Source organism: Larimichthys crocea, unplaced genomic scaffold, assembly GCF_000972845.2.
Source record: "Larimichthys crocea isolate SSNF unplaced genomic scaffold, L_crocea_2.0 scaffold82, whole genome shotgun sequence".
Taxonomy (NCBI): Eukaryota; Metazoa; Chordata; class Actinopteri; family Sciaenidae; genus Larimichthys; species Larimichthys crocea.
Window position 1 is genome coordinate 903,875 of NW_020860793.1, and position 22,149 is coordinate 926,023.

A 22,149-nucleotide genomic window follows, 5' to 3' on the forward strand; every position below is an offset into this window, starting at 1 on the left:
GATCAACAGCAGAATTAAAGATGTGACTTGTCACCTCTTTTCCAACTTAACAGATGACAATAAGCTGCAGGTACTGGGAGTTCAGCACATAATGAACGTGGCTGTTGGGGACATGGAAAGTTGCTCTGTGTATTTAGATGTCTTTGTAACCTACTGTGATGACTGAGATGTCCATCTTGACCACATTGAGAAACTTTTGAACGAGTTACCCAGAGCTTATCTCCTGAACACAATGGTGTCTATTGATTACTGTGTCCTGTCTGAGACTACAAAGATAAGATAAACTTAACTACTGATCTCACATCAGGGAAGTTCACTTGTTTACAGCAGCTCATAAAATATGTGGTAGATAAGAAATTACTCAGAAATAAAACTGAAAAGTTAAAGATATACTAGAAATAGAAAAATATAAATAAAATACAGTATAGTTATATACATTATTACACCTTTTAAGTATGTGGCTATGCATGATGAATCATTTAATGGAAATATATATTGGCACGCAGACATGGGTGAGATTTTACAAAGAATACAGAAGAAGATCATCACATTAGACATTGTGGTAATAATTACTTAAAGGTGCAGTGTGTAAGATGTGGGGCCTTTATTTTCAGAATAAGGCAAACATGGAATATAATATTCATAACCATGTTTTCATGCACTTATAATCACCTTAAAATAAGAATCTTTTTTGTTTTTGTTACTTAAAATTCTCCTTTTATATCTACAGAGCGGGTCCACTTTCATAGAGGCCACCATATTAAAACACTGTGTTTCTACAGTAGCCTGGAACAGACAAACTAAATACTGACTCTAGACAGGGCCTTTTTAACCGTTGTTTACACTAGGTAGGTGAGGGTGATGTGAGGAGATTGCAATGCGGCGATTACACCACTAGATGCGATTAAATTGTACACACTGGACCTTTAAAGGGTCTGTGTAGTGACATATGTAACAGTGTAACAGTGCTACATGAAGTCATGCTGCTGTTACAGAGTGTGACAGCTGTTGGAATGAAGGACCTGTGGTAGATCTCCTTCTTACATGATGGGAGTAGCAGTCTGTTGCTAAAGGAGCTTCTTTAAGGGCCACAGTCTGACGGGTGTATTTTTAGGTCTGCAAAGTCGTTAGGAGTGTTTTGTCACAAACGTTGAAGGCTACGCTCAAACCTGCTCTGTCTTCACAGACTGTTATCTGAGTTGTTACACTTTGACCACGTGGGTGTTGAATAGCCAGTTTGTTTCTTGAGCAAACATCAGCTGAACTCTTCTTCACTTATAAAGGAAACACTGGCTGTAATGTGAGCTGCAGGTGGCCATAAATGATGAACCTTATAGTTCCCTCAGTGTCCTAACAGAGGCTGGACAGTCTCTAACCCAGACACAGTTTGCCTTTGTCATAATTATATTAATATGTAATATTTCATGTAATTTAGCTTTGCAATATTGTGACATTTAAGTTCAGTTAAGCTATTATTTGATATGAGAGACCGACTGTAGAGTGTTATGTAACTACACACCAGAGGTCTAACCGGCTGTTTCAGAATGTACACGCTGGCTCCACTGAGCTCGTTCAAACAGAAACTAAACACACACACACACACACAGGGTCATGAGCAAACATGTCCTCCAGCCTGCAGTGTTTCTCTACATGCCGAACATGTTGTTACCTGTTTCAATACCATTGTTAACAAGATGGGGTGGATCCACTGAAAACAACGTTTAAATGATTCAGTGGAACTAAATTTAACTGACGTGGTGTTTGTAAAAACACAAAGTCCTGAATCCAGTCCTTTCCAACCCCCAGGTGTGTGTGTGTATGTGTGTGTGTGTGTGTGTGTGTGTGTGTGTGTGTTGCTACAGACACACTTGTAAGACGACATCTTAGGGATGCAAATTCATGATTCATTGTGCTCTACAAAGTGAACACCCCAGATCAATTATTTAACCTGTGCAATGTCAGAAGACAGTGGAAAATGTTGATCAGAGTTCTGGAGTTCAAGGTGAAGTCTTCATATGTTTTGTTTAGTCCCACCCAACAGTATACAAAACCAAAAGATCACTTTACATCCATCAACAGATAAAAACTGAATCAGATCCTGACAGAAAATATTTGGCATTCTGCCCAAATGGTCACAGAAAAACTTGATTATCAATGGAGCTGCAGACTTGTTTTCCACTGATCAACTATTTCATTTTGCTAATACTAATAATTTCAGTTGACCTGAAAAAGTCATGTAACATTTTTTATCCTTATTTCTGATGTCATGAATAAATCTGTAAATCCGTGGAGCCCCAAAACATGCAGTGAACAGATGATTCAAAAATAAAAGGATTACATATCAGTAATCCTTATTAATAATTTATTAATATGTTATGAGCTCAATAATTAAAGCAAAAGTGAAGCATAGAAATATAACTTTTTACTTTCTTGGTAATTTCCGATCAGTTTAATTAATAAACAAAATGATTTACAGAATCATTTTATTTATTATAAAATCAATAGAGTTTTGGAGGTTCGAGAGAAACATTTGTCCATTCATCATTAAAATAACTGTATTTTTTTAATTGGCCTTATTCAAAGGCAGAGACCTCGGCCACTGCAATAAAGACTGAGCATGCTCTACAGTTTATACTCTTCAGTTATAGTTTTGACTTGTCTGATCACTTTTTTTCTGCATTTTTACCTTCAAATAAACTAAATTTATGTAAAAAACATTCCTGAGGTCAATCATCTATGAAAACAGAGCAGTGTTAAATACAGACAAAGACACAAACACCAACTGTGAAACATATTTAATACTCAGTGTATAACTTTGACCAGTAGTGTGAAAAACACTGTACATCTTTAATGTGGAACACCAAATTACAGTAAACACCAGACGGTAATAATTTACCACACACCCGGCTCATCCTGGTGTCGACGTTAAAGCACAATCAGTTTTATTCATCCTGTTTCAAACCCTCCATCAGTTCTTAAATTGCTTCCCTTCCCTCGGGCAGCCATTGATTTCACTTCATTTCTGTGAAAAACAACTTTCAGAGAAATAATCCACAGTCTGCTGTGTTCATCACATGCTTATTTATCAGACTGTGACATCTGCTGTGTTCAAGTGCTAACAAGAAGCTCTGCGATCAGCAGGGAGTTTGCTATTTCTCAATTCTCAGTTTTCAAATGTCCAAGCAGAACATAAATGCAACACACTACCATGCAGTGATAATGTAACTGTGGCAAAAAAACAAAAAACAAAAAAACAAAACCCAAGAGGTGGACAATAACACGACTGTGTGCACATCATGAGGATGTACAAAATGAAACCAACATCTGAAAACAAAGTGCGGTTAAATAAAACACCAAATAGAAGATCACTGTAGTTTGTCTACAGACAGCATATGGTTAGCTTAGCTTAGCACACTAGAAGACTGGAAACAGGGAGTCGGGCTAGGCTCTTGACATGCACTCCACTCGGATCATCACTTTGTATGTTTGAATAACCTCTGGGTGTGTTCACAGCCTGTCTGATCGTCTTGGCTGCTCAGGTTTCTCGAGCTGTGAGAGTTCTTTTTAATCAGCACATTCCCAGATCTAAACGGCTGAGTCGACATTCATACCTGATAAGAAACAACTGAAAGATACAACTAATGAACCAAAGATATCTTTGAAAAATCCCCCCACTGACTTCCAACACCTCGAACAGTGCCAACAAAGTGAATCTTCACACAGTTAGTGCCTCCTACCTACGTTTCATTCACTGAAAGTTACTTTTGATAGAAACTGAAGGCTGCCTGGAAGGAAGAAATAAAAGAAAATAAATGATGGATGATTTGGAAACAGTGAAGTTCGTGTGAGCAGAGAACAGATGTGTTAAAAAGCTGCAGTGTCATCTCAGCGGCCGACTGTCCTGTGAGGAAATCTTCAGACTGAAACTAGAGCTCACGTTGGCTCATAAACTCACACCTTTTCTTCCCTTCCCCTCTCACAACAATGACATCAGACAATCATGCTGAAAACCAATCCTCTCCGCCAAGTGCTCGCTAAACGCCTCCTGCTGTCTCCGATCCGCCAGTCTTTGTGATACCATCTTTTGTTTGTCTTTCACATCCAGTGAAACTGAACGCTCGGTCTCAGAAACCAGTGCTCTCTGTTGTTGCACGTCATTTGGACTGAGCTCATTTTTGGGTCAGGGCACCACACACACACACTCACAGTTTGAGAGGCTTTGGACTGTGTCGAGGCTCCGCTTATCCACAGCAGGAACGAGCAGCAGCTTTCAGGGAAGCTGCAGTATACGAGCAAATCCAAGTGCAGTTTGATGAAAGCAACAGAACAACCGCAGGATTTTTTTTTAATAGTAACTGATAACTTAACTTCAAATGATAAATTCTGAATAAATCCATGTGGTCATTGGGAGCTGTCCATGAAGTTATCTTATCAGTCTGTATTCATGTACAGCAGTGCAGGAATCCTCCCTGATTAATCACCGACAGTCAAAAGCAAGTAATTTCCTGCTCTGTGAACTTTGGCCGCTCATTAAGATCATTAAAAAGTGTGACATAACCCACAGTAACACTCCTGTAAAATCTTTTTCTCTTTACCTGATAGTCATTATTAATAACATGGGGTCAATTTGCTTTCTAAAAATACTTATTATTATAATTATTTCTATATAAGTTCTTTGTGACACCAGAAAACATAAACAGAAGCATTAAAGTGCTGCAGATCAGCTGTCACTCACCAGAATTTGATTTCTCCACGTGTGTCCTGATGATGCAGGACTGTCCAACCAATCAGCTACTTATCAATCTCTAGAACTTCCTATTTACAGCTCTTGTATAAACACTAAAAGGCAACAATGCATCATTCTTTGCTGTAGTCAGGATCAAATGGGCTGAAGCAGAGGTGAAGAACCTGTGGAGAGTATCTGCCAGGTCAGCAGGTCCACAAACAGTTGTTCACTTGAGGGGAGAGTAAACCTATGAGGTTCCAGAACTCCAAACTTAATCCATCAGTTGATGCGTTTAAACGGAGGAGTCGGACTGATGTCCGTAAAAGCGCCGCATCGATTTGTGTTTGAGTAACGCAGCGATCGACGATGACCTTTTGACCTTCACCATGCCTGCAACGGTCACTGGCCTCTGTCCTGACGCTGTGGAGAAGTGATGCCGCCGCCGCCGGCGAGGCTGTTCGGGTCTCAAGCTGGAGTCGTCTTTCTCGACCGTTCCCTCTCCTCTCAAAACAGCCCGTGCCGGCGCTCCCAGCAGCTGGAAGACATCTGACGACGTGGTGCGGTTCAGGTACTGCCACGGCTTCTTTCCCGCTGTATCCCTCAGCTTTACGTCTGCGTTGAACTTGCTGACCAGCAGCCGCATTATGTTCTTGTGGCCGTGGATGGCGGCGATGTGGAGAGGTGTGTGGCCGCTTGCTGACCTGGCATTTATGTCAAAGGTCATACCGGCTTTTTCAACTCCATACCTGAAACCACAGCCAGAGAGAGAGCAGATCAGTGCCTGGTCACAGAAACCAGCAGGACAACAGCTGACTTGTCAAACATGTCAGTTCTTTGTATAACACTTCTAAAGTCAACATATAAATCCAACATACTGTAGCCAGTAGTGGTCAGACCGGTCAAACTACTCCACAGTCTGAAAATGTCACTGAAACTGAGACTATCTAGGTGGAATCATGGTCTAAACTATAATAATCTACCTGTGTGTATTCTTGTTTCCTTTGGTCTAAGTCCAATGGTTTAAGAGAGAGAGCAGTGGTTGAGCGACATAGACAGTGAATGAGAGAGGGAGCGCTGGTATTGAGAACGCCAGTGAATAAGAGAAATGAAAAAAGTTATTTTCAGATGGTTTCATAGCGATTATGTACGTGAACACACCCACACGCTGAATACAGCCTAAAACTAATGCCTCAGCTCTACCTTGCTGCAGCTGCAACATGCTAAATGCTACATGCTAATATCAGCAAGTTGACATGCTAACTGTAAGTATTGTAATGTATTAATATTAGCAGGTGAGCCTGCGTGCAAGTGAAGTTGACAAAGTCCAGCTTGTGTTTTGTCTTTACCACTTGGATACGGGCTTTTAGAGGAAATCATCACTTATCGCTGGGATCCTCTTTTGAATGTCTCTTACCTTTGAGATTACAGATGTAAAAAAGATGGAGTCATGAAATGTTGCCGAAAGTCTTAGGTTGCTTATTTACATAAAGTTTGCTCAAGGAAATGTCACAAGGTCAAAAAAGTCATTCGAAGTCATGCTCTGTGGACCGTGAATATCCTCATCACATTTCATGCAAATGTGAGAAGTGAGATATCCAGACCAAGCAACAGACCTCAGGCTGAGCCTAAAATACCTGTGATCTGTATAGGCAGGTCAGATATCACTAATTACAGCCAAGTTCTGTGCTATTCAAACTATTTCTTTTTGGAGTGAAACCAGTTGCAGAATTCTACATGAACCAGACCTTCCTGTTTGTGACTGCGAACCTGGAAAGCTAACGGCTAGCTACGTACCATAACGTGTTGAGGACTCTGTGGTCACCGTGTTTGGCGATCCAGTGCAGCACGGTGAAGCCGGAGATGAAGTCTCGTCTGTTGAGCAGAGACGAGTCCTCTCTGAACAGAGAGTAGATGTCGGGCCAGGCGCCTGCCGCCCCTTTCACCAGCCAGGCGTGCTCCTTTGGGTCCAGAGGAACTAGTGACTGATGATAGAAACAAACATCCTGAGATACAAATGACTGTTATCATATCCTTCATTTCTATAAAGACTTTGTTTCAGGTTTGTAGCAAGAAAACCATTACTAACATAACACAGAAAGCTGTTTTTTTTTTTGGATATTGCTAACAAATACTGTACTTTAAAGAATATAAGCACATTTTTCCAAAAAAACTTATTACACATAAACATGAGACAATAAATATAAATTTGTCTTAACAGAAAACAAGAACGAACAATTGAATCAGGAAATATCTGATCAAAAAGAAATTCAGAATCAGAAATACTTTAATATTTAATTAACAATGCTTAGAATTTAATTTAATACGTTTTTGATGTGGACAGATTTTGGTCAGAACTATTGATATTCAATGTCCGGCCCTAAAAATAAACAGGTAATTATTTTTATTATATGATGGGATCTCAACCGGTAAACCCTTGGAAGACCACAAATCTCCAATAGGTAAGTAACAGCCTGCAGATTGATGAACAAACTTCCCTCTGCTCCAGAAAGAGCCAGTAAAATACCACAGTCCACGGGGACAGAAGAAAGACAAGGTCCCTGAGGTGACAGGAGAGTCTGAAGGCCACGGCCTTGGAGGATGCTGTTCAGCATGAGTCAAGAGGACACATGAGAAGCTCCAGCTTCCCACAGCAGCTGTGGAGCCAGCAGTACCACCTGAACCAGTGCTGGCTGTGGGATCCGAAGAACCACAGCCTGCTAAGACATCTGAAGAGGAAAAGCAGTCTGTAGTGACACCTGAGCGGTCACAGTTTGCAGTAATAATCAAACTACTACAGGCCAGTAAGGACATGGAGGTCTACGTTGAAAAGACTAACCAGACTCTGATTCAGATGCCTGAGCTGCACCTATATGGGCTCCTGGATCAGAGAGATGAGATGATATCCATACTAGTGAAAGAAAAGGTGGTCTTGGTCAATAAGGTACAGGAGTTAAAAGAACTGCTCAAAATCAAATGAACGAGACAAACTATGCAATGGCAGCCATCCTGGCTCAGCATCTCAAGCAGACAGGAGAGAAAGGAATGCTGTCCTCAAAATCGAAAAACTAGAGGCAACTATGAAAACTGAACAAGAGAAACTGAAGGAGGCAGAGACATGCCTGGCTCAACAAGAAGAGGAAACTTCCAGAGTGAAAGCTGCACAGGTCCAGGTGGCCTGGAGGACAAGAAGTGCGAGTGGGAGGAGGACTGGTCCCTTCTCCTGGCGGAGCAGATGGGGGTAAACTCCAAGAAAAAACAGGGTTAAGCCAGGCACAGGAGGAGCTGTACAAAGACTAAAAAAAGTCTGTTAACCCGGGAGACAATCAGAAACATCAAGACGACCATCAAGGAGAAAGAGACAGAACAAATTCAGAGATGGCTTGATGGAGAGACTGATGAACCTGAAGAAGCAGATGCAGGAGGTGTGGAGAAGATTCCCCCTGTTGGAAAACCAGACAAAGTTGGTTTTCCAACCTCAAGGTGATGCATTAAATGAAAGTTTGATACTCATAAAGATTTGACCAGAAATCAGGTGTTAGTTTTGACCCTGACCAGGCCAAACTACCATACCAAGACTGTGTTTCAGGGGGGGACTGCACTGTCCATACGTCTCACCTGTTTATTGGGACCTTCATGATGGGCAGCTGAGGAGGAGCCAGCAGGGAGGCTTCTCCTCCCTCCTTTCCCCTCTCTTCCTCTTTCCACCAGGTCTGCGAGGCTGTGGCAGCGAGGTGGTGTGGAACAGGACGAGAGCGAGGACGACGACAGGTTGTAGCGAAGGCTGAGGGAGGAGGAGATTAGGTGGAGGCGGTTCAGACGGGCCGCCTCACTGCCTCCTCCTCCTCCGCCTCCTGCCTCCTCCTGCAGGAGCTGGTCGAGGTCGGCTCCCAAGCTGCGGCACATCCTGCTCCTCAACTGGCTACTGAGCTGCCTGGCGACTGTCAGGGGCTGTCGCAACACCGGCGTAGAGGTGGAACCCTCGCTAGACTCTGCCTCCTCACTGTCATCATAGAGATCACCTGTGGGGTAAAGTAGAATTTTGAAAGGTCCAGTGATTTAGTGGCCTCTATGGTGAGGAGACAGCAACTGAATGAATACTACTCGCCTCACCTTCCCCTTCCAAGCGTGTAGAGAAACTACAGCGACCTTGAAACTTGCAAAAAATGCAAAAGGCCCCATCTAGAGCCAATATTTGTTGTATCTGTTCTGGGCTACTATAAAACATTCACACTTATAAATAATAGACAGCATATGTGTGACATCACCCGTAGGTTTTTGAAGAGCTGTTTTAATGCTCAAAATCTGTGGCTCTGTTAGCTGCCACAGTGGTAGTCCTGTCTCTTCCCCCTCGATCCAGGTGCTCAAACAAGCCATCTGTAACACCACCCACCTGTCAATCAGTGGCCACTCTGCATAACTTTAAGCATTAATATCACTTGAACAGGTGAGTTATATATAAATTCACCCTCAGTACAGTTGTCATGAACGGGGAAATTAGCTATAGAGACCAAAACAGTTTTTTGGCAAGTGGCCGTTCATGGAACTCCAGTTTTTGGCACCGCATAGACTTCACTTTACAGCCACAGAGGTTGTGGCCAGCTGTAAAAACATGGCAATGCAACATAGTGAACACTGTGGAAGAGGACCTGTTTTCTCTATAGCTATGAAGGTGTCATTCTAAAGTAATGAAAACACAATGATTCATATTTGCTTATAAATGTTACACACTGACCTTTAAAGTTCCATAAACCCCAGACAAATAGCCAGCCATCATAGTTCAAACCATACAGGTGTTGATCTGACAAGTAGTTCTGAAGCACACCCACTCCACAATAGTTTGAAGAGCGTCTGCTGTTACGGATTACAACAGACTGTACTGCTGCTTTGCAACAGATGTAATAGAAATGCTGCAACAGTCTTCACTGCTACAACAATAATAGCACAACAAACATGCTGGAGTAATGGATGGACATAATAATATTAGGCTAACCTAACATGCTAATGTTAACATGTTTGCTGTATTTACAGATACATTACTGCAGAGTGTAATATTATCAGCAGGATTTGCAAGTTAAATGCTAGCTTTTGTGTTAGCCTGTTACGTTAGCAAACATATCCTGATGTGCATATTGCACATTATATTATATTACATTTCATTTCCTCATTCACTTTCACTCATCATGTTCCTTTTTCTCTGAAAGTATGGGTGAGGGTATTTCCAAACAAATAACAAGTAACAAGTTACACCATCCCACCAAGATCATATTTAGCTGACACAGAATCAGTTTCTATGACCAGTGGAGATGTGGACAGTAAGTTGATGTCTTCAGATATCTTAGATGTATCTGTTTTGTGTAGTCTAAAACACAAAAGTTTGCAATGATATAACACAGAGAAAAGCAGCAAATCTTCATACAACAGCTTGTTCACCAAATGAAAGCTCCTAAAAATAAATAAAAGTCATCCAACAAATGCTCTGACCTGTGGAGAGGTACAATGGCACTACAGGGGATACAGACTTTTGGTCACTCGGGAGATTACCTGTAGAGTGATGGAAGGAGGTTAGATGAACTGAAGACTCCTGGTCGTCATGGAGATTACCCATAGAGCGATGGAAGCCGGTCGAGTGCGCTGTGGACTGAGCTGTGGTTTTAATGTTTGCATGATGTGTCTCAGACTCCAACTTGGTCCTTTGGGCCCGCTGGGGTACTACCTGGATTTGAGAGCCACTGCCAGTCTTTCCTGTTGACAAAAAAGGTTCAAATGTCAACTGGAACAGTGACTTTAGGTAGAAATATTCCATATATGGTGCTATAAATACACAGAGACACCTCCTTCTACTGGCTGAAACCAGGCAATTAAATGTTGCTATTGGCCTATCAGGAGGCAGGGGATATATAGGGTGGACAGCTTTCATCCTGGATTTGTTTGTTTTTATTGACTTGGCCAATAGTGATAAGTTACTTCCACCCTTTCTCTAGTGCGCTTTTTTAGGGAGCTCTGTTCACAGAATGGCAGAAATGGAATATAATATTTATAACTATGTTTTCATTTGTGTATAAATCACCTGAACATAAGAATCGATTTGTTTTTGTTATTTTAGAAGGAGCCTTTTATATTTAGGGATTCCTCCATTGAACCAACATGTTGCTACAGCAGCCCAGAACAGACAAACTAAACACTAGCTCTAGATCAGGCCTCACTGCCACTGTAGTTTCTGTTTTATGCTAGAAAGGAAAGGGCAAGGTAAGGGGTTTGCATTTAGCAACAAGGCTGCATAATGCTACTAAAACCTACACACTGACCTTTAGAGAGACATGCAGGGTATAATAAAGATTGCGATTTAGCTCGAAGCATAAAAGCATGTCTAATATTGCTGGAGATTCAACATTTTTTCTGCAATGTTCTACGTTACAGTTTTTTTCTGCCATTGTCTCTTAAGAGTAAACACTTTTCTGGCTTCCACCTGAGACAAATATTATTTCAGTTTCTTCATTTGTGAAATTCTTTTCCCTTTTTTTGGCCATGTTTCATTCTTACAACAAATTCATTAGAAAAAAAAATATATTGATATTTTTGAATCAAACCACATCTATTCAGTCTGGCTTTTATGTGTTTTATGTTTTCTATGTTTGTTTGTTTTTTAAATTATTATTATTATTATTATTATTATTATTATTATTATTATTATCATCATCATCATCATCATCATCATCATCATCATCATCATCATCATCATCATCATGGGTGTGGTAGAATGATAATTGTGAAAAGTGGGCATACACCTGTCACCTGAGAATGATTTTGAGTCATTAACATGCACACTGTGGGAAGATCAAAAAAAGTGTTGGGAGAAGAATCTGAACACACACACACACACACACACACACACACACACACACACACCCTTTAGGGGTTCTGATAATATGTCCTCATACCGTCCGAGGTCCCCATGACATAACTGTGTAAACCGCTTTTTGACCCCATAACCCCATGAATACCAACTCACACACAAACACACTCTTTTCATCAGATCTGTTGACAATAAGAAAATATATCACAGACTGTTGCCGTACCTGTTCGAGCATGTAGATCCTCGCAGCTGCTGTTCCACTCTGATCCTCTGGAGGAAGCTGAAGGTGGCCAGTCGCTGTTGGAAATTCCTGTATCAGATGATGGAGAGAAGATGCTGCTGTGGCTGGACGACAACCGCACCCTTTGGTTTTGATCCGGCCTCTGCCTGGTCTCCAGCTGGACAGGTGCAGGCTGTGAGTACCTGCGGTCTGTGTGGACCTCGCGGTGAGGCACCACCTCTTGAGCTCGGTCTGGAGACGGTATGCGGCGCTCTGCCTCTAAAGGCAGACTGCGTCTGGTGGACATTGACTCCACTGGAACAGATACAGGTTGCAAGCCTGGCGCAGCCCACTGACCCCTGTGTCCCACTCCTGACTTCAAGCCACAGCCTGGGCCTCCAATGGGCAGCATCTCCCCTTTCACATCCTGGATGTAAATCTTTGGAAGCTTCTTTTCTGATGAAGAGGAGGAAGAGGAGGAGGCTACAGAGGGAGGTGCAGGTGTGTCTATGATGCACGGCAAGGAGGCAGACATGGCCTTCCCCATATCTCCGAGTGGAGCGCTCAGGGGCCACGCTCCTCCTGCTGAACCCTGTCTAACCGGGTCCTCCTCCTCTTCCTCATCTTCATCGTAAGAGACAGCAGATTTGTAGCTCTGCCGGTGTCTGAAGCGACGTGGGCCCATCTCAGGTTGAAGTTTGATGTGCTGAAGAGGAGGCTCCTGATGAAGACTGTGCTGAAGAGGAGGCTCCTGATGAAGAGGAGGCTCCTGATGAAGACTGTGCTGAAGAGAAGGCTCCTGATGAAGAGGAGGCTCCTTATGAAAATTGACATGATGAAGAGGAGGCTCCTGATGAAGACTGTGCTGAAGAGGAGGCTCCTGATGAAGAGGAGGCTCTTTATGACGATTCACATGATGAAGGGGAGGCTCCTGCTGAAGACTGTGATGAAGAGGAGACTCCTGATGAAGATTCACATGATGATGAAGAGGAGGCCCCTGATGAAGATTCACATGATGATGAAGAGGAGGCTCCTGATGACGAATCATGTAATGAAGGGGAGGCTCCTGATGACGACTATGATGAAGAGGAGGCCCCTGATAAAGACTATGATGAAGAGGAGGCTCCTGATGACGATTCATGTAATGAAGGGGAGGCTCCTGATGACGACTATGATGAAGGGGAGGCTCCTGATGAAGACTGTGATTAAAGGGGGGCTGCTGATGAAGACCTGCTTTAGGTTGCAGACAGGCCTCCCTCCCTCTCAGGGGTTCTGGGACTCGGACCCGGACCTGCTGTGGTTGTCCATGATGTCTGACTGCAGGGCCCACAGGTGTGATCCCTGGAAGAGGACCAAAGCCCACCGATTGCTGCCCCACTCTAATGCGGCGATCCTGGACAGGAGCTTCTGACAGACTGGGGGGCTTCACATCTCTTCTCTTGGAGATCTGACTCACCTGAGCTGCTTCTGGTCTACCTGAGACCTCACGTGTGCTGTTTACCTGCTCCTGTTTCAGGTTCAGGTTCGTTTCCACGTTGTTGTTGTTGTTCAGTATGATCCCAGCAGCAGGTAGGGCTGTTTTCCCGGCGGTTCCTCCTGGAGGAGCAGGTGCTGTCTCCTCCCTCAGCCGGGGCGTTTCTGCTCCCCCCGCCGGGCTGAGCGTCGTGCTCTCCGTGGAGGGCTCCGTGTTCCTCCCTGCTGGGAGTCGCAGCGGCCCGGGGGAGCCCTCTTCACCGCCGGCGGGGACATATCCTTTGAATTTCCTCCTGAGAACGACGTAAGAAACACCGTCGAGCTGTTGGACGGTGGCCACGGAGTTAACAAACTTTTTAAAGAGCTCCCGGTTCCGGACTTGGTCCGAATGGTCCCGAATGAAGTTTCGGAAATGCAGAAGCAGGTCTGAGTTTTTCACCGAGCCCCCGCTGCTCCGGAGGTAATGTAACACCGTGTCCTGGGTGAAAGTTGTGGCCATCCTGGTCTTGACTTTGTCGGGTTTCTGTCTTCCTCTCCCTGCTGGACTCAAAGGTCGGGGAGTTGTTTCTGTCAGACAGGAACAGCCCCGCCCACCTCAGGTATTTAAACCCCGCCTCCGCTGCATTCCTGCAGGTGACCCAGATGTGCCTGAATCATGGCGAGAAAATATGACTTCATGATTTTACATTCATGCCATATGCAGCCTATGGCCAATATAAATCAAGCAGGTTTCTCTGAAGCAATACATGAATATATTATATGACTGGTTGATAAAGACATCAAGTAAAATAAAAAGGTACAAGTGAAAAAATCAAAAGACAACTGATCAGTTATGATTTTTATATTTTTTCCTTTACACACTCAAAACATTTTTTGGGCCAAAATGCATCTGAATTACATAGTTTTAATATAAATTAACTAACAAACTTATTGTGAAGCAACTAACTTTATGTAATAGTAGCCTACTAATAAACTCAATGTGCTTCCACTAGTAGTAACCAGGTTTATGCATTTAATATTAATAAAGCCAATTTGTCTATCTATCTATCTATCTATCTATCTATCTATCTATCTATCTATCTATCTATCTATCTATCTATCTATCTATCTATCTAACTGTTTATTCATTTAATGGACTTTAATTTACTTCGAACAGATTACTATTTTAATTGTTGCCATGTTTAGGTCTTGCCAAAGTGGTCGCTATGCACTTGTTATAAACTTATTGTGATTCTAATTATATATATATAATATATATATATATAATATATATTATATATATAATATAATATATATATAATATATATATAATATATATATAAATATATTATATAATAATATACTATATTCCATTTGAAGTCATGTTTGCTACCTAGACTCTCTTTTAGCTCAGTTTTTAGTATCCAACAGCCTCTGAGAGAAATATGTCTCTTCAGCTGCTCAGTGCTCCACTATGTTCACCAGTTGGCTGTAACTGTGTCTGTCTGTTTATGCTGAGCAGGTCGTGTACATCTGAGTTTTAGAACTTAGAGCTGGAGAGTGAACGGAAACATTAAAGGACAGCTAAACGATGAGCGAAGAGATGCTTCAAACTCTGCAAGACTTAAGGGAACTGCAAGGACCAGTCATCAGATCCACTGGCATTATAAAAATATTATTATATCAGCTTTAGCTCTTGTTTTGTGAAAGCAGCTGTTAGAGTAGTGTACAGTTTAATGGTGTGATCAGACTACACATATAAGCCTGATATGTGTACAGTAGGTTGTGTGTGTCTCTCTGTGGGAGAACAAAGCAGACAAAGTCATTTACAAAATACATTTATTTTGCAAAAACCAGGTTATTTAATTGTTCTTCTTTCACAAAACAAACATTGAAATCCATTCAACAATGAACCAAAACATGTCGAGATATTCCGCTGTGCCCTGCAAAAACAACAATGAGCAAACAAACCGTTACAACAGGGTTATTGATGGTTGGCAAGGCGATTGTGTGCTGTATATTTGGAGAATATGAAGTGAGAATATAAAAGGTGCTCAAAAACCAAGAGACAGATGAAACATGCACTGGTAGATGTAAAATGAAACAGTTCAGAGTGTCAAAAGTCAAAACCATTGATCAGATTTCGGTTATCTGACTTATCTATGTATTTAGTTTCCCCACAGTGCTATTAAACAATACATTTGATTCTGTAGGACTGATGCTGTACATACCATTTGGTGTCCCCAGATTAATTGAACTGAGGAAAACCAAATAGCACATATATTTTTTAAAAAAACACATTCGCCTTCAATGTGAGACAGAATAATTCTTTAAAATGGGAGAATGTGTTCAGAAGTTCTGTAAATTCTGCAACTTGATCTTAAAAAATAAAATAAAATAAAAATCATGATTGTGACTTAAATAGAGAAAAAAAGAAGCTTCGCAACATTGAACATTTCTTTTGAATTTATGGTGTTTTTTTTATTCTTGGCTGTAGAGTGTTGTCTTCTTTTTTCCTTTCCTTATCTACTTTACCTTGTAAAGTACAAATTCGCAACATTTCCAATTTCAACATAATAAATACTTCATGGTTTCACCACAAATATTTTTGTTAATGTCAATTTCATGTCCAGGAGAAAAAAATCCTAATTTCCAGTAATAATAAATCCAAGATCAACTGATTTAACGCACAAAATCTGTTTACTCGTCTTGAGTAGGACACTCAGCCTGTGAGTGTAGCTGTATAGTGGTAGAATGAGCCTGATGATGTCACAGTGACATCATTCATCATACAATTTATCGCAGAAAGCTTCTGAAGGCAAATTTTGGGAGATATACAACCTTTTAGGGGTGTGACATACAAAAAAGTTCTGCAATTTCATGGACTATGATTCTAACAATAAAGCAGCCCAGGTCTGTGGATGTGCAGTAATAATAATAATAAAAATACATTGCTGGACTGCTCCTTCAAAATATGTTTAGGCTTCTCTGTATGTTTCCTCAGAAAAACAAAGAAAACATGAGCAATGATCACATGTGCACTTTTCTGTCCTGCAGTTACAGCAGTGCTGACAAAGTGCAGATACTGTTAACTGAAAAAAAGCTCCAGGCAGAGATTAAATGAAGAATTTCACCTTCTTATTACTGTTCATATATTCAGTTCTATAAAAGTAGTGTTGATTTCCTCTCAGTGTCTCAGTGTGCTGCCCTCATTTTCTGACGGCAAATGTCAATTTTTATCAGGACTGGAAGAAAACTAGAAAACTAAACATTGTCTAAATGTTTCACAGATAGGCACAAGGAAGACCCAAAATCAAATGACGTGTCTTGATGTGCTCTTTATATGATGCAGCGACCATATTCCTGACCAAAAAATACCATTAAGATAGCTTGTTACCAGGAAGCTGCAAGTTTATTGGAACTTGGAAAACTGAGGCATGAAACCATAATCCAAATATCTAGTGTGTCTAATTATTGGAGGATAGACCTGGCATTTATCAGCAATTCAGTGATGAATAATCATTTACATTATTTATCAATTAAAAACAGTGTTTCACATCATTTAAGTTAAATATGTTTTGGTTTGGCAAATGAGGTCTTTGTTGTTATTCTTGACATTTTGGTGACTGTATCTAAACGATTAAAGGACCAGTGTGTAGGATATAGTGGCATCTAGTGGTGAAGTTGCATTTTGTAACCAACTGAATACCATCGCCCCATCTAAGGTAACAAAGACATTCTTCAACACGTTCATCATTCAGTGTAAATTCTGCTGCAAACAGTAGCAAACTGCTAAAAAAAGTGCTACAAGCTCCAGACACACAGACAGTAGTGACAGTAGTTAGTGTTACAGTCATATGACGGTGATCATAAGTTCTTCAAAGCAGTTAGCATCTTCAGGTGCAGATGTGGATCCTTTTGAGCTGGAAAATGAAAATAAAAACAGCGCCTCCAATTTGGTGTTAATTATTCTTATGAGTTGACTGGAGGCGTGCCAGAGCCGAGCAGGTTCTTGTGGAAAATCTTCGAAGGGTTGACAAGATGACAGAATAAATTCATTCTGAAGAATTTTGTCTTTGGGAGATGACACACCTGCTCACTTGTCTCATCGTCAGAAATAAAGGCTCCTGGAGGAACGTTTGAATCTTCCTGAAAGACCATCAGAGTGTGTAAAGGCCAGTTCCAGTGTGATGGGATTTCAAAACTAATCTTCTATATCTTGTTATGAATTCAGTCTCCCGTCTAACTTGGATTAAGGTCATTTTTATTAAACCCTTCTGGCTTCTTTAGCTGAAGGTCCTTGGTAATATTTTTTGACATTCTAATATAAACTAAAGCACTTACAGCTCTGAAAGCTGCTTGTCTTTACTGAGAGCTGGAAAAGCTGCAGGAAATTAACCCCAACACTGGAATTATCCTTTAAAGTACTGACGATGAACTTGAAAACACCACGATGGCCCTAAAATCACCTTTCAGAGCACAGGATAAACAGTTAATCAATGGAGCAGTCAGTTTAGTCCACACAGGCTGGTTGCTGATCAAGGTGTAGCGTAGTCGGGTGTGAAACAGAACGAGGCACATTAAAGGCTTTCTCTTCATGTGTGAAGTCTGCATAGTTGTTCCGGAGTCTGTTTCAGGTCCACTCTTCCTTCATGTAATGCTCTCTTCAGTTCAGGGAGCCAATGTCTCTCTTCATTTCCTTCAGTGCCACTCCTAACAGTGGCCCGTCGTACATCACAGTGATGTCACAGTTGTGACTGACTGAGTGGTGGGGTCCTGAAATAACAGAGGGTGGAAGCAGCGGTGGAAAAGAAGAAGAAGGAGCAGACAGGGGGCAGGGTTGGATGGTAAGAACGGACATGCTCTCGGCCAGCCGCAAGCCTCCGCCACCTCCTGTGGCAGGCTCTCGGCCAATCGCGTCAGCTGCTCCTCTCCCTGCCGTATGAGGTCGTCGAGGTGCCGCTGGCGAATCAGGAGAGAAGGTTTGGTGCTGACAAAGCGCCGGTAGTCCTGGAGCTGTGGTTCGGTGAGGTAGCCGGACAGGATGCCGTGGACCACGCGCTGCCGCCGGTCCAAGTTCTCCTTTAGCTCCCAGGCGTCTTCAGTTTGACTGAGTAGCAGAGAGCGTTTGTGATGGAGAGATTCCTGAAGAGGAGGAGACGACAAAATAGTTATCAGAATCATTATTACTCATACTTTAAAGGACCAGTGTGTAGGATTTAGTGGCATCTAGCAATGAAGGTGCAGAATACAACTAATACTGCTCGCTTCCCCATGTTAACATATTATGTAAATAATAAAATGAACCATGGCTGAATTCCATTTAGCTACTTCTGTTTCAGGATCCTGGTATCGTCCATGCTGGCTCTTTGTTTTTTTCAGCAGTGTTCATGCAAAACAGTTTGAGCCACATTATTAGCATGACAGTCCTGGATCATTTTAGCATATGTCTTAGATGGAACAGTCATGTCCTTTTGAACTGAACTACCATAAAAACTGTAATCACACTCATTATAGGTGACACTGATATCTGCTATCTTAGTTGTCTGGTGATGTTAATGAAGTTCTTACCATGACAACCTGTCCCATCACATCCTTTATGCATAACATGAACTGAGATCTAGCCAGTTCTCGAGTGTTTTTAAATAACAGTCGGCTGTTACTGTAACTTGTCTGACTGCAACTTGTTACTTATAACCATGTTACTTTAGCTCCACCCTGTGGCGGCAGTGTAGCACCATGACCCCCGATCTGACATGAAGATAAGCATTTTACAACGTTTTAAAAAGAAAAATGTTTTCATCTGATAAAACTGACTGATGAATATTCTACATATTTTTAAAATATTTGCGATGTTGCAAATGTCAGTTTGCGAGTGACTTGTCTAAGTATCTTTTCATTGATCTGACTTCATGTCATCTCTGTGTGGCCCTCCATGGTACATGAGAAGGGATAACAAAGGTCCATAAATGCACTGGGGAGTGAAAAACACACCCAAATTTGAGTTCAGATCTATCTGACAGCGTGTAGCATTGAGAAATATTGACAGGTGAATCATAATTGAATTGAATAGTGAAGCCAGGGAAGCTTCACGCCCGTAAGAGGCACGTGGTTAACAGGTAAACAGACAGGTAGATCCTGTCCTGTCTCACCTTCTCCTCTGCTTTATCCTCCTGCGTCAGCTCCTCTCTCTCCAGAGCAAGCAGAGATCTGTCGATCCTCGACATGCGGCTGCACAGAGACAGCAGCAGGTTCACGATCCTCTCCAGGTCTCCTACAGACACAACCAAGTCAACATCTCAGTGTTCAACACCCTGGTGTAGCCACTGCATTACTAAAACAGATTTTTTTTTACAGCGATAGTAAGACTGTACCGATGAACATGCTGTACTTGTCCCTCTCGTTGGTTTTGAGCTGTTCCTGCACCAGTGTTTCGATGCTCGTCCCCAGCTCCTGGTGACATCTCTGCTCCTCACACAGAGCCTCCTTCTCCTGCCGCAGGGCCGCCACACTACACCTCAGAGCCTCACACAGCTCCACCTGTAGACAGGGCAAGAAACACGGTGGCACATGATAAGTTATTGTCCAAACAACTTCTAAAACTTCTGTCTATCTCTTTTGCATTTCGAATGGTATTGGTTTGTGACCCTGTCTATACTTTTTTTTACCTTCTTGGTGTTGAGGTCTTTCTCATCCTCATCCAGATCAGTTTCCTTCCCTTCATCCATCACTGTGCTCTGAGCAGGATCACAGACACCATCTTGGATCCTATGACAACAACAGCAGAATTTAAAAGTTCAATTTTGAATTGAGAAAGTACCATTTCCACAAGATTCATTGCATTTGGAAGTTACAATGTTACAAAGAAACTGGAAAGATAGCAAGCAACAGAAAAAGAAAATAATGAGGGTAAGATAACTAACATTCTTTTTATTCACTAATGACATCCTGACCATCTTTATCCTGCTTCATGTTTAATATTAATTATAGTTTGACTACTCTGATGCACAACAGGTTTAAAACAAAATCAACCCTTTCATACTTATATTCGGAGTAAGTAAAAACAAAGAGAGAGAAGTCCTTTCTATACCAACTCTGACCAGTAGGTGGCAGCATTGTTTAGCTGTTTAGAAATCAGATCTCCCAACTAAGACTAATTATGTAGACAGGGACACCTTTATAACTTTATCAATCAACAGTTCTTCTATTTCTTTTACTTCTATTATCTACCTTTGCAGTTACGTTTGATGAAACAGTTGCTGACTGAACACTTCACATGCCACACTGTTGAGAAACATTGATCAGGTTGGTCTGGTCTCTCCTGTCCGGGCTGACATTGCAGACACTAACGCAGACGTCTAACTTGCTAACCTGGTTTCAGACCTCCAGCAACTCAAATATATCTGAGCTGCGGTTGAACAGTCAGAAAAAGTGTCCGATGTCTTTTCCTTAAAGATTTTTCCTTGACCTTGATGGAAAATTTGGGGTTCAGTATCTTGCTCAAGGACACTTCGACATGCAACTACCAATCACCTGATTATTGGACGTCCACTTAACTGATTGATTGAACGTTTCTGGAAACACGGCTAACACACTGAGCAGACACGCATTTTCAAAAATGGCAACAGTAATAACGTCATAACTTTAGGAGAAACTACATCAAATGTGCACATGATTGTAACATTACAGAGTGTAGCTGCAGGATTGTTGCAAGTTTCACTAAGGTCATTGAGGAAGGACAACCTTTCTGGGACCCTTGTACATGTACAACAGAGAAGCAATGCCTCTAAATGAATCGTTGTTTGTCTTATTTTCAATGAAGGAAGACACTTCTTCCCTGAACATTGTGTTCACCAACAAGTCAAAACACATTCAAGGTGTCACTGACGTTAAAGGCCACAACATGCAGAGACAGCAGAGCTTTGTGATGCTTCTTCTCTGTGTCAGCAGCAGATTTGAGCCTGTCAGCAAACACAACAGGAATGACAAATGTTGGTTTGCAGGAAGTTCTTTACCCCCTATGTTTATCATGTCTTTGAGTTACATAAGTTCACTTTTCGCAATTTTGGTCTCATGGCTAAATAAACACTCTGAGGTCTCTATGGTTTTGTTACATAAAGTACTTTAAAGGAAATTCCCAGCGATCCTCCTCCAGCCTGAAACTACAGAATTAGTTTGTGATGTTCATCCCACTGTTGGTAACTAAAGAAAGGAAGATCGTTCCATTGGCAATAAAACTAGTAGTGTCGTAGTGAATATTTACAAAGGCAGAACATATGATGTCAGAATTACCTGTCATCCAATCGGCTGCTACCCCTACGCTGCCATGGCGATTTACCAACCAGTTTACTGTTTGGAAAGATTTCCTGCATCAGCTCTACTGTGGATTTACCCCGCCACGTGTCCAAGAACGGCGCCAGAGAGCTGTCCTGTATCACCTTTATACAATGAAAAAAGAAGAATTAAACTATGAGAGAGTGGAGAGTAGAGACATAACCAGGCACATGGAGATACACAAAATCAAAATGAGGTAAGATGACTAAGGTACAGTCAAAAATAGGACGACGGCAGTCAAGTCAGTCAGGTTAGAGGAAGGTAGGACAACTACGGCAAGTCAGAACTAGACATCATGACAAATGGTGTCAGAACTAGGCACAGTAATAAAGAATTACAAAGGTGTACTGACCAAAGTAGAGTCAGAATAATGCATACAAAGGTAGAGTCAGCATTAGGTACATCATCATTTATTAAAGGTAACTGCTGACTCCGGGTACCCACCAGCTGCTTGGCTAGCGCCTCCACTCGCAGCTCCTCAGATGTCTTTTCCCTCTTGGGCAGGGGTTGGTAGTCAAGACCGAGGCTGCTCTCAGTCGTGGTAGATGTGTTGATGGAGGTGAC

The 22,149-nt window shown here is 41.8% G+C and overlaps 2 protein-coding genes across 2 annotated transcripts in view; both read right to left on the reverse strand.

The window, feature by feature from the left end:
• Positions 1-2,780: 2,780 nt before the first annotated feature.
• sowahb (sosondowah ankyrin repeat domain family member B) lies at positions 2,781-13,896 on the reverse strand. The gene is made up of 5 exons (XM_027277043.1): positions 11,803-13,896; positions 10,268-10,468; positions 8,342-8,745; positions 6,521-6,708; positions 2,781-5,472 (listed from the first exon to the last, which is right to left on the reverse strand). The coding sequence occupies exons 1-5, from the start codon at positions 13,769-13,771 to the stop codon at positions 5,019-5,021; spliced, it is 3,216 nt and encodes a 1,071-aa protein (XP_027132844.1). The 5' UTR covers positions 13,772-13,896; the 3' UTR covers positions 2,781-5,018.
• A 4,089-nt stretch (positions 13,897-17,985) lies between these two features.
• The window catches only part of shroom3 (shroom family member 3), a 72,737-nt gene continuing 68,573 nt past the window's right edge, over positions 17,986-22,149 (reverse strand). The window contains exons 27-32 of the mRNA XM_027277029.1: positions 22,030-22,149; positions 21,544-21,689; positions 19,920-20,019; positions 19,626-19,791; positions 19,404-19,525; positions 17,986-18,396 (exon numbers count right to left, since the gene is read on the reverse strand). Of these exons, the coding sequence (XP_027132830.1) occupies positions 17,986-18,396; positions 19,404-19,525; positions 19,626-19,791; positions 19,920-20,019; positions 21,544-21,689; positions 22,030-22,149 (1,065 nt within the window). The remainder of the gene's footprint in view (positions 18,397-19,403; positions 19,526-19,625; positions 19,792-19,919; positions 20,020-21,543; positions 21,690-22,029) is intronic.

What these genes read in the sequence shown, in the direction of transcription:
- sowahb (XM_027277043.1), bottom strand. Translation starts at nt 13,771, where the DNA reads ATGGCCACAACTTTCACCCAGGACACGGTGTTACATTACCTCCGGAGC. An exon ending in GGATCTACATGCTCGAACAG is followed by an intron (nt 10,469 to 11,802) that starts GTACGGCAACAG and finishes TTTTGTCAACAG; the next exon opens with GAAAGACTGGCAGTGGCTCT. An exon ending in CTCCTTCCATCACTCTACAG is followed by an intron (nt 8,746 to 10,267) that starts GTAATCTCCCGA and finishes TTTACCCCACAG; the next exon opens with GTGATCTCTATGATGACAGT.